We start from the raw sequence: 12,935 nt of genomic DNA, 5'->3' as shown, positions 1-12,935 counted from the left end.
GTGATTAGATCACATCAGCCTCCTTGGAGCTGTGACTGTGGAGATGAAATGTTTGAGCTGCGCAGTCACGTAGAGTAAAAATGATGGATGCCCATTTTACTTGAAAAAATATGATATGTAGGAAGAGAAATTACAACTCTGGCTAAATTGTCTGTTAAATGTTATTTTTTTTAAAAAGAGGAAGAACTGATAGCTGCGTATGCAAAAACAGTTGGGTTTCTTTTCTTACAGCTACAATGAGCTCAGGCTTTGTTTGACAGTTACAAAGCAGATGCTACACCAGAGGTGTGGCGAACTGAGAGAATGAGCTCATCAACACCAGAGGGTTCAGAAGCTTCCTGAGGTCCTGTAGCTGACACGTTAGAGTTGAGCTGGGGCTGGGATATTAGCGGGCTGGCTGCAGAGGAGGGCGGAGTCCCGCTGACTAATGCACACTCAGAGGTCGGGGAGCTGTTAATTGCCATGCAACATCTCAGTTGCGGGAGCATGAAGCACTTTAGGGACTGGGGCAGTTCAAATAGTTGGGAGTGCGACTGCAATTCAATCAAAGTAGAAAATGATGGCAGCCTGGCCCTTGACCAAAAACAGATTGGAGGCAGGTATGTCATTAATTACACATTGTTCATTTCGTTCTGGCGGTGGACTTTTTGTCTTTTGGTAAATTTGTAATTTGCAGCTGCCAAACTCACGTGAGTTTCATTTGTAAAGCTCTCCTGTTCTGGATACAGTCTGCGATCCGCTGGGACCTGCGAGCAGCAGGGTTCCTGCTGCGAAGGCGAAGTCCATAGCGCTCTATTGGCTGTGCTTTCACAGACTTACAGGGGAACTCCATTCCTCGTTAAGCAACAAACCACCACCTGTTCTCATTTCATCTCTCCCGTCCTCGCTGTGCCTCTTGGACCACTGGTGAAGGGCAGACACCCAGGTACTCCATGAGGAATGGAGGCAAGTTTCCCATTCAAAACATTCCCCATCCATTTCCTGATGGCTGCCACCTGTTCTCCCACCCTCAAGCCTCACACCCCTCCCAACACCACACCGCAGCCCCAGGCACGCACACACACACACACACACACACACACACACACACACACACACACACACACACACACACACACACACACAGCTCCCAGCTGAAGGATGGGCAGATTGTAGGATGGAATGAGAGTGCATTGTCAGTGTCACGGGGGGCAAAGGAGAGAAAGAGGTGTGACTCTGTGCTGCTCGATGCCCCTCAACTTCCAGATGTCACTCTTTTTAATGACATAATTATGACCGTGTTATGACTCCCCTTGGCCTTCAGTCAGTTCTGGAAACCACGCATTAGATACTAGCACGAAATGCACATAAACACACAATTCCTGCATATTATTAATATTCTCACTAGTCAATGTCAGTGTGGCTATGCCACTGAAATTGTAACAATGTCTTTCTGAAAGATAGTTTATAGGATTCGCAGGTAGCTGATTTACATTTCCTCCTGCTGCCAGATAATATCTCACAGAACAGCATAATAGTGATAAGAAAATAACATTTTTTTATCACATAATATGTGATGCATGAAAGAGTCTAACAAAAGGGATTACTTTGTGAGTGTCAAATGGTGAAAGATTATCAATCAAATATCAAAGTGGCCAGCTTCTTCTTTGCTTACACCCTGGAGCTGGGGCCATCTGGAATAGCCATTTTCTGGTCATTAACCATGCTCGCTTCTCAAGAATTCAGAGTTCTTGCGCCTGTCTGTAACAGTGACTTGAGCTGGTGACTCCAATCTTCACCATTTGAACCACTTTGTTTGTTAAATTCAGCTTGGTTGGGAGACACACTGCTTTTAGAAATGGATGGTGATGAAAGGCAACCCAGAGGCATACAGTGTGAGACACCCAGAGTGGTAGTTTCCAGGCCAAATTCAGCAAACATACCCTCCACGAGTACATAGGAAACTGTGAAGAATGATCACAGTGAATAGCACGATGAGCTGTTGTTTCAGTGGAGACCTGCTAATGATGAAGGCAGTCCTGTCTCTAACAGGGCTAATTGGGGTTCAGAGGCGCCTAATGTATGATAGATGGGGAAGGAGAGGGTCTCAGTGGTGTATGGCACTGCTGGCATGAGATGACAAGCATTAATAGAGCTGAACCTTTCACTCTGAGCTGAAAGACATCTGTAGCCAGCAGGTAACCTCAGCTTTATCATTACAAGCTAGACCTACTGATGCTCTCCTGGCATGACAATTTAAAGCGATATATATGTTTGCTGGCTAATTCAAGCTGTCAACATCATCCCTGTTTGTAGGTGAAAAATGGGTGCACCACGCAGTGCACCAGATGGCAGGAGCGCATCATCAATCTGAGACAGCAGACACTTGATGGATGGAGTCTCCAGAGTAAACAGTTTCAAACTAAGAACCACACAGAAAAGAAGAAGGAAGAAAAAAAGGCTCACAAATGAGCACTTTTGTGCCAAAAGACAAATGCAACAAACATATTTTAGTTTGGGGATTAAAAAATTTCACCCAAGAATCAAAAAAGTCAGTAAGGGATCCTGATATTAGACTCCAGCTGGTGCTAGAGGTTAGCATAGTCAAAGGCAAGTCAACAAATAACGATTTTCATGATATAAATAGTAATACCGATCTATTGAAAACAAAGGAGTTGCATGTGTTAGAGCATTATCACCCAACTCTTATTATTTCCATCCCTTTTTAAAATAGCAGAGTTTAGATACAAACTGCTGCTGAGTGGGCAGCGCCTCTAATGCACCAACCAAACGCCCCGTGCTCACCATTTCACACCTTTGCAAGGAAACATTGTAGCAAAAGTGTATAGCAGGTTTTTGGTAGCAACACGAAATCTCTAACATCAGAAATCTGTATATGAACATATATATGAACACAGCTTGCAGAGTGGCCTTTGGTTATCACTTGAAGGGGCCGGCAGCTAAATGTAAGCTGGGTGAGGTTTCCACTATTCATTAGTGCAGCAACAATATTTTCCTGAATCTACTTATTTAGTAAAATCCGTATGGAAGCCTGTTTCTGACACTAAAAAACAAAAGAAAAAAAAGGATGCATCAAATTTCGAGAAAATAACTCGAAATTTTGACTCATTAACTCGAAATTTTGAGAAAAGTAACTCAAAATTTCGAGTTAGCGCTGCCAATCAGTAATCTACGTGAATGACGTCATTTCCTTGTTACCCGGAAGCTGAAGCCCTCAGCTACAAATGCTACAGCTAAGCTACCAGTATTACAGCCAGTCATAAATGTACAAATTGCTGATTATTTTCAGCGTGGCTTCACAAATGATGAAATCCTTGTGTTACTAGCTGAATCACATGGCGTTACTATCACCAAACGTACTCTCGAAAGCGCCGATTTGTTGCGATCCAGTTTTTATCTATGTAGATTACTGATTGGCAGAGCTAACTCGAAATTTCGCGCAACTTTTCTCAAAATTTCGAGTTAATAAGTCGAAATTTTGAGAAAAATAACTCGAAATTTCAATTTATGGAAGCCCGTTTCTTTTTTTTAGTGGCAGAAACGGGTTTCCATAAATCAGAGATGCTGTTAGGCAGACTTGCTGTTAGAGATTGCCTGAGCTAGCCTTCATGCTAAGTAAGGTAAACTAAAAATGGCTAGTGGTAGTTTCCCACGCACCTTTTTAAATACTAATGATGTCAATTTACTCATACACAATGAAAAGAAAGCCAATAAACATATTTCCTAAAATACTTTTGAATGCAGTTTTTTCTGCGTAGCAGAGATATTCTTTTGTAGTCCACTTGCTTTGCATAGAAAATAGAGACATATATTTGTTGGTGAAGAAAAGCATGTAGGCGGACTCTCTTTAATGCCGGAAATATGATCCCAAATATGAAAAAATGAGTAGTTTATCGTTTCAATTTTGGATTTGCTTGGTAATCAAATCAAGAAAACAATCAAGAAAATACACACCCTGTGAAATTAGTCAAAGCACCCTGGCCAAGTGCCCTTTCCCTCAATGTTTTGTGTATTTCTACATGAAGTGTGTATTTCTGCCAAGGATTCAATCGCACTGTACCCTTGGCAGAAATACACCACCAAAGCATAATGATTTCACCATGTTTGACAGTAGCGATGGTTTACTTTTCCCTCCAATCATGGCAAACAGACTGATACCAAACAGCTCAATTTAAGTCTCATCTAACAACATCACATTCTCCCAAATCTCATCAGATCTTCTGGGTGTTCACTGGTAACCTTAAGAGGGGCCTGAACAATGGCTTTCTTGAGCCTGGGTACTTTATAGGCACCGCAAGAATTTATACTATATTAGTTACCAACGGTTTTATTAAATCACACACTCAGTGTGATTTGAGATATTTAAGGAAATCCTGCTATGCAGTTCTGGGGTCATTCCAAACTGTTCAAACTGCCAAAAGTTGTAATTTTCTTACCAAACTACTTTCTGGTGTTTTTATAGTCCATTCGAGCCTTGTGGAAATAGGCAGTCTTGTTCCTCACATCCTTTAATAGATCTTTGGACTTTTTTTATGGAGGTCAAGTTAAAGATGTATACTAGGAGTGCTGGTATACTACTCAACAAAGTGGTGCAATTAACTGTGAATGCTGCCTTGATAATTGTTAATAATTAAGTTGAGACTCGTTAAAACTCATTTCCCTTATTCCTTTGTGATTTTGTTGATACATTATATTTAGCTATAAAATGAAACTGCTCATTTCTCTGTAAGGGGGTGTAATTATAAATTAATCACAGTGTCAAATGCTCATTTCCTCCCACTGACCACATTACACCAGACCAAACTGTGATTATTGACTTTCATGAACATAAACTGTAGATTGTGTATGTTGGACAGAATGCACTTAAATTTCCATTAATGTGATGTGTCAGGATTGCTTCTTCAGAGGAGTTAAATGCTGAAGCAGCATAAGCGACGACAAAAGTGACAGCATTTCTTCAAAACAGCCACACAAAAGTGATGTACACTAAAGTGAGGAAACGCAGGCAACTTCCTGGGTATGAGTTGGCAAGGTGAATGAGGCCAATGTGACGTCTGCAGACAAATACAAAACTGCTGAGATGCTGTGTCACAATATGACAGGCTGCACTCTGCCAGCAAAGTTAAACCTCCCCCGCTATATTCTGAATATAAACAGTTTGAAAAACTGCAAATTAAAAAAAAAAAGAAAAAAAAAAAAAAAGGTAACAGTGGAAGGCAGAGATGAGTCCTTTTATGATGGAGGCATCTCTATATGACATGCGACCACCAGTGTGCGCCATGAATAAATCATCCCGAACCGGGCGGCGAGAGTAAACAGTTGTGTATCTTCACCTCAAATGCCTAGAGAGGCCTGTCAGACACAGCAGTTAACAAAGCCTACCTCCTAATCATCATGCGAACCATGTTTCAGCAGATCCAAGTCCACAGCTGACACCATTACCCCACTCCCATCTTCTCCTCTCACTTTACAACACAAGAACTCACTCAGTATTTCTCCAGAGTCAACTTAAAGTGAAGTTAAAGCAAGATGGTAGCATTGCTGTTAATCTTTCCCCAGAGTCTCTGCTTCACTCAGTTGTATTCAAAGACCGCCTGCATTGTCATTGTAAATTAGGAAACCGGGGCTTTGGGATTAGCTGCCAATTTGCACCCACTGTGGAATGAATCTCCTCAAGACCTCCGTGATTTACCCATTAACACGGCTGCACGCATGACCCGGCTCTTATCGAGTGCATCGCTGGAACAAAGTATGGTTTAAAACAAAATCAGCATGCTTCATCCTGCCATAAAAAAACTCTTTAAAAACCACTTTTTTTTCTAGAATATAGTTTTATTTATAATTTATAATTGGCAGATACAAAAAACTCTTCAACTGTATCCAAAATGTGCAATAAATCACTGTTGATTTTTTTTCCCCAAAAGAAAAATACAAAAAGACCATCTATTTTGGAAAGTTGACAACCAATGTAAACTGGAGTGAACTGGTAATTCTACAGAGGGTTTACTAATCGCTACTAATTCTCCTTTGACTACAAATCTGCTTTGCTCTCCCAAGATGAAAACCAAAGTCACTGTGTGTACATACATCTACATTGGTGACATTCTATCCCCGCCCCGCCCACACTGTTAAATACAAGAAAGGCAATCATATCTATAAGCAGCACAAATGTGTATAACACATTAAAAGAAAAAAATAATAATAATAACAAAGAGTTTTCAAATTGTACCAAGATATTCACGTGAGAGAGGGTAAATAAAAGGGAGGGGCATGTCCAAACGTAATGTTGTAAACAATTACCTTCACTCACCGAGATGCACAAAACAAAACAAAACAAACAAAAACTCGAAGCTTGTTTAGTGCTTAACAGCTGTTCTCACTACAAAAAGCGTCAGCAGTCTGAACAAGCATCAACCTCTGGAATCAAACTTTGAAGGTAATAATGCTTAATAATAAACTAGTATTTCGAGAAATCACAGCAGCATACCGTATGAAACTGGCTCCTGCGTGTCAAAATTTGATAACAGATTAAACATTTTAATGGCAATACATTTAAAAGAACATAGTATTATGGGAAAAAAAAAGACTAACATTTTCTTTTTCACATTTCAACTGAAACACATACAAACACACTGAAAACATGATTAATATCAACATTCATGCTGTGATCCCATTCCTTGACAGCCAATGAGCATTTGCAGAGGCTTTGAAATGATGCTGGTGAACTACCCTTTTTATCCCACAGATATGACAACAAAAACTCTTTTTAATCTTGACAGTTATATGAACACATTGGGACAAATGTGACTATTTAACCATTAAAATTAAAAGAAGAAAAAAAAAACCAAACACATACACACACACGCACACACACCATCTGAAGGAAAACTGTAGGCAGGAGAGGATCCAAGTATAAAAAATGTTCAAGTGCAAATAATGTGTCAATGTAGTTTTTATGCTTCCCATGCTTTCTGAAAATGGTCTGCAGGCAGATAAAAATGGATACCTCAAACAAGCGCACATTCCCTCTATACAACCACATCCCCCAGATGGCAAATGTCACAAAACAAAATAACCACAAAAAAAAAAGAAGAATAATCAAGAATTCAAAAAGAAAGAAAAACACATTTCTTGTACAAAGAATATCCAGCCAATGCTTGTGACAGAAACATCTCTCGACACAGCCGAACGCACGACCCAAATCCTTCATTCCTATACAACTCAAAAGCTTTAAAAGGTTACGTTTTTAAACATGCAACACCATTCAAAGTTCCTATCTAATTTCTGCTGTGCTAGATTCATAGTAACTTCCGCAGACACCACCGTTTCCAGCTAACAATCTAGAACTATGCGCTAACGACCTACCAATGTTGTTCCAAATACTTTTAAGGACACTGATGTCAAAAAAATTATAATAATAATATAAAGAAATGCTCATTCATAATGTGAAAGCACAATTCCCTGTCAAGTATCCATATAAAGCACTTGCGTAGCATACTGTGTGCTCTTCCCTTTACTCTGGCAGAAACAGCCCAGTAGAGAGATAATCCGTGGGGTAGTGCAGTTCTGTGGAGACTGAGAACAATGTGACTGAGCAATGACAAAAACTGTACGCCTGTTTACATGTCCTGAAAACCCATGTAACACTAATGACAACATGCAGCTGTGACTGAACTTTTGTCATATGCTGAAACACTGGCATCACTCCGAGATGGCGAGGAGGACTCAACTCTGGCTTTCCCAAATCCGCTCACCTAAGCATCCTCAGTTTTAGGATTCTTTTGATCTGTGTCCAGCTCATTGCAGGCATTAAGAGACTAAGAAACAGCCATCCCTACATTCAGATTGTCAATTGACTAGAGACCTGTTTTTTTTTTTTTGTTTGTTTATTTGCACCCCCCCAGTCATAAGTTAATTGAGGGCAATTTTGTCTATATATAAACTGCCCAAGGTAAATGCAACTGCGCATTTAACAGCCTTTTACTCAGTGTCGCGCTTTAATAACAGCCAAAAATCCCCCCCCCCCCCCCCCCCTTTTACTGTGACATCTTCTCTCAATTAGTGTAGTTCTACATTGCCTTTAATTGACAGTCTTAAAGCCTTTATAACATGCAGATAAAAGCATTACACATAGTGACAAACTTGTTAGGCCTGAGCTGCGGTGCAGTTTTTGTAACATTCCCAAAGCAGATTTTTTTTTCACTTTTAGCATATTTTAAAAAGGTTTATACATAAACTTTATGCTGTTACCACAAACAGCACAACATTAAAATCCAGCATTATCAGTACCTTTAGGCTTGCACAATGTATAATGGCTGCATGCAGCCATATAATTTAAAGCTACATCTCTCAATGATCTGTTTGAAGGCTCTGGCAGGCTGGCAGATTGTGGACATCTTTTGCTATACAGTTGTAAATCCTGGATACTAAAGGTAAACCTTTCATCAACAGATAATCATGTTTATTAAAGCCTATGTGTTTAACAGTACGGCTGAAAATAAGCCGTGTGACAAGCTCCAAAAGTAAAGTCGGTCCCATATTAAGACAGAAGCATTTAAGTATTGGTTGTATAACCGTTGCCACGTGCCAATAAAGGGTCACGGAGAAACTTAATCCTCTGAATGAGGAGTTAGGTTTATAATCTTTCTTTTTGCAAATTTACAATCAGAATAATAGGTCAGTCGTTGCAAATATGATGATGCCCTATCTTTCTATTTGACTAACAGCACAGTACAGATGCATAATGTTCTCATTTGCAGTCTGAGTGTTGTAAGTGAAGGAAAAAAAAAAAAAAAGCAAAAGATGAGCCAAATTGGTCAGTCTGCAGAGACCTAAAAAAAAAAACACCGCTCCATGTTGGAATCATCCTTCATATCTACTACAGATTGAATTTAACAAGTGATAGAATTTTAAAGGAATATTCTTTTCCCTACTCTGCAGTCTCAACGCCGATATAATTTCTTTTAAAAAACTAACAAAAAACTGTTACACTTGCACAGCTGGATTATTGTTAATGTAACCAACATCAGCTTCTGCACTTGATGCATTCGGATAAGATTACTTGGCTGTATATCTCTGCTGTGTTTTTGCGATAGATTATGTGCTGGCCTACATTTCTGGAAGTAGAGCCTCCTGCAAAAAACCCCAGAATAGTGGAATGAAGGGCCGAACAGTGACAGGGTCACACGGACACAAATCAAGAGCCACCAGAACCAATCATCTCAAAACTGTAGTTGTCTGTAAACCCCTTTTGTAAATCTCTTAACTGAACACAAAAGTGCAAATTACCATCCGTATCCTCAGTAGTGCTTCTCCTGCAGATAATCTTTCATCTTGTTAGGTAAGGGCAGTTTTTGGATAAGGTCTATTCTTGTGTATTGCCTAATGACAAAGCGGCAAAGGTACTGCAGGGAGCGCACTTGCATAAACCGAGATACTGGGTTGGTTAGTCTGACGGGGTAGGTTGCAGATCCTGGTAAGCGAGATCTGGAATAACAAAAAGCCCCATTCTCTGAGTCTTTGATAGAGTGTTCGATTAAGTCAACAATTGATGTGTGTCCCTCCACGTCGGGCTGCTCGTAGAAGCTGAAGCGTCCGTTGGAGTGTTCGATGCGGGTGTGGAGGGTTTTGCTCTGCGATCTGAAACTCAAGCTGAGCAGGTATCTGTCATCAGAGCTGTCTCTGACCAGAAATGATCCATCGGCCAGGTTGACCAGCTTTTCCTCTGCCTCCCAGCGTGTGATGGGACCCCAGTACCAGCCCTGCCTAGCAAGCTTCTTCAGCTCCTCCGTCAGGCTGGTCACAACCATGGGCCCGCTGCTCTGGACTGAGTCGTATACCCGACTAACCCCAGGAGCCGAATTTGGGTCAAAGTTGAGGTGGTGTCTTACCCTCTCAGCTACCTGGCTGTCTGCAGAGCTAAAGCCCGAAAATGTCCTTGGAATATGTCCATTACTAGTCATGGGTGGCAGGAGTGGAGAAAGGGGAGGTGGCATCTCCACTCTTGAGTTTTGGAGCATCATGCCAGCAGAACCAATAAGAATACTATTGACTGAAGTCTCCATGAATATATCTGGAGGCATCCCATTCACCAGTTCATGCTCCTCCTGTCCCTGCTCTGTGTGGAGGGACCCATTGTCTGCCTCTGTCACCACCTCCATAGGAGAGGAACCTTCCAGGCAGAAAGAGTGAGACCCTTCGGGATACATTCCCTCATCTAAAGGCATTGTGTACTGGATGTAGTCCTGGGGCGTCAACCCCAGCACCACAGGCACATCATTTTCATCAATATTTAGATGCAGCTCACCATTTTGCGGTTGCTGGAGATTCTTTAAGGACTCTGCTTGGTCCTGAAGGAGCCCTTCCATCTGGAAATCATGAAATTCTTTCCGGACACCGTTTAAGTTGGGACTTGGGTTAGGAGAGTGAACCATGGCTTTAACTTTTACCTCCATTTTGATGCACGCATCATCAGAGTTGACAGACCGCAGAGGCCACGGAGAAGGGCTATAATGGTGACTCCGGAGGGATGCAGATCTAAGGGGTCTCTGAGCTTTTACCTCATTGAAGCTGATCGGGACAGAATTAGATGAGAAGGTGTCTTCATCGTCCACTGAGCCTATGGTCGAGGCGCCGCCTTTCACTTTCGCCTTCTGTTTGGTAGACAGCCTTCTCTTTAGCGATCCCATCAGAGTCTCACTCTTTGAGCGGCCCTTGTTCTGTCCCCCTTTTTCATCTTCGCTAGCAATATCACAGGCAGAAAGCTCTTTGGTGTAGCAGCCCCCAAAAAGTGACTCATCCTTAGAAAACTCTGCAGTCACCGAGGGCTGCTGGAGCATGACAAAGTCACCCTCCTCTTTGCCCTTTATGCTGAGTGACTTGCGGATGGTCTTAAGGCTTATCTTCTTCATTCTGACAGGCCCTCCAAAATGAGGGCATGAGATGGCTCTCCTGGTATCCTGATGAAAGTACTATCCACCGTGTCCTCCCATCAGGCCACATGAAACAAGTCATGCACACAATGGAGCCATTAAACCCTGTAGTGAGAGAAAAAACATGCAAGATATTCTTTGTTTGACTTTTAAAGCACACTCTGAGATTGTTATTTATTATGTTCATAATATTGACTTAAGCCCTTGAACCACATAAAGAAAAATAAAGCACTGAAGAAGGTAATTGTGGCCCTTAAACAGTCTCCCACTCTCTCTTTTAAGTTGTACATAACCAAAAAACAAAAACAAACAAACAAGCACACACACAAACAATATCATCAGTTTTAATATCTAATTCACTAAATATTTCAAATTTAAGATCCTCAAACACGAACAGATGTCTGATAACCAAAAACAGCAGCAACCTGATTACTCACCATGATGAGCAGGAAAATGGTGACTCAGTTGGCTGGGTCAAGTTCCACTTCCACCACCTTTCATTGGATGCTACCAAAAACAACACAAAGCCAGCTCATTTGAAATGTTCACGTCTGATTAACATGTAAATTTACCAGAGGAAAACGTGCATCGTCAATCACGCACATTAACATTTAAAGTGGTTTCTAATAACCAGACCAAGCTCAGCTACATTTGTCCTTACCTGAAAAGGCCTGCGGACACAAAAGCATGGATGTAGCTTAGCTCCGGTTGTTAGCCTTTCACTTTAACGCCAATATTGCAACACCGATGGTTACAATGATTACCATTGCAACTGAAATAGCAACAACAACAAACAAAGCCAACCGAGATCATATCCGATGCCAATGTGAGAGCTGCTGTGTTGCTCAGATGCTATAATAAAAATTTTGCTAACGACCAGTGTTAGCATGCTTACAATAAAAGTGCATTTGTAAATACCTGTAACCACTTATTGTAAACACGCACGATATAGCCTCTTACCTGATCACTTCTGCTTGTACTGATGGCCAAGACAGCACGAAGGTTTACGCATTCGCCTTGCACAACACCTTCATTTAAGCTTCGCTCCTTGACGATTGTTGGCTAATGTTAGCTTGACTTATACAGGCTTAGTACCTGAGCCAGCTAGCTTTGTTAGCGCTTTCTGTCGAAAACATTACCATCACCTTCCCTTCAGTCGGCTCCCACGCAAAACAGAAAGCGCAAAGCGATTATATGGCAGGACCCTGTGCTACTCTAAACATATAGCTTTAAATTGCCGAGCAGAATTAAACAATAAGTTGACATCTTCAAGCCTAGGTTGGCTAACACTTTCTAGCGTTCGGCCTCTTCCTTTCTTCCTTTGTTGCCTGTTGAATTGTGGGAGCAGAGTCAGAGGACTCAGATGCAGCGAATCAGACACACAGCAGCTCCAGCACAACCACACACAGCCCTGCTACTCCGACATCATGTGCACATCAAATCAAGGAGGAAAAAATTTATTAGCATGAAAATATATTTTTTTTCTGAGATTTATTTATTTATTTATTTATTTATTTATTTATTTATACCCTTAAATGTGAATCTGGGAAAACATTTAATTCTAACTGCTTTAATGCAAGGAGTTGTTAATGCTTAATACTTTGGGGTTAGATGCAAAAATAGAAGATGTAAAGATGTCTGAAAGGGTACCTGTAGGCTAGAATTCAACACACTTTCAATTTAGCTCAAGTAAACGTATTTAAGATGCATCCTCATTTCTGTGCTGCATCAGAAGTGGAAGTGTTACACCACAGGAAAAACTGAAAAAAGGACTGCTGAAAAAGCTACTGGAAAAGAGAAAGTGCTTAAACTTGGGTGGCGGGGGAAGTTGTTGCTTGCAAAACTTGCCCATTCAGTTCAGTCATGATTGCAGACATGAGCCAGCTTTCTGGGCCGTGTGAAGTTATTAGCGATGCAGTCTCTGGGGTGATTTTGCATTTTAACAAATGACTAAAAGATTATTTTTCATAAGGTGCAACCACCCTCTCGCAGACAGTGGTTTTT

At 41.1% G+C, this 12,935-nt stretch overlaps 1 protein-coding gene across 1 annotated transcript; it reads right to left on the bottom strand.

Moving 5' to 3' along the window:
* Positions 1-8,780: 8,780 nt before the first annotated feature.
* Positions 8,781-12,292, bottom strand: socs6a (suppressor of cytokine signaling 6a). Its single transcript, XM_080864924.1, has 3 exons — positions 11,892-12,292; positions 11,369-11,438; positions 8,781-11,036 (listed from the first exon to the last, which is right to left on the bottom strand). The coding sequence occupies exon 3, from the start codon at positions 10,908-10,910 to the stop codon at positions 9,300-9,302; it is 1,611 nt and encodes a 536-aa protein (XP_080721050.1). The 5' UTR covers positions 10,911-11,036; positions 11,369-11,438; positions 11,892-12,292; the 3' UTR covers positions 8,781-9,299.
* Positions 12,293-12,935: the final 643 nt, after the last annotated feature.

The sequence above is a fragment of the Rhamphochromis sp. 'chilingali' genome (genome assembly GCF_963969265.1).
Source record: "Rhamphochromis sp. 'chilingali' genome assembly, chromosome: 18".
Lineage (NCBI taxonomy): Eukaryota > Metazoa > Chordata > Actinopteri > Cichliformes > Cichlidae > Rhamphochromis > Rhamphochromis sp. 'chilingali'.
This window is presented reverse-complemented; position numbering and strand designations above follow the sequence as displayed.

Excerpts from the sequence above, each read along its gene's own strand:
- socs6a (XM_080864924.1), bottom strand. The coding sequence starts at position 10,910 with ATGAAGAAGATAAGCCTTAAGACCATCCGCAAGTCACTCAGCATAAAG.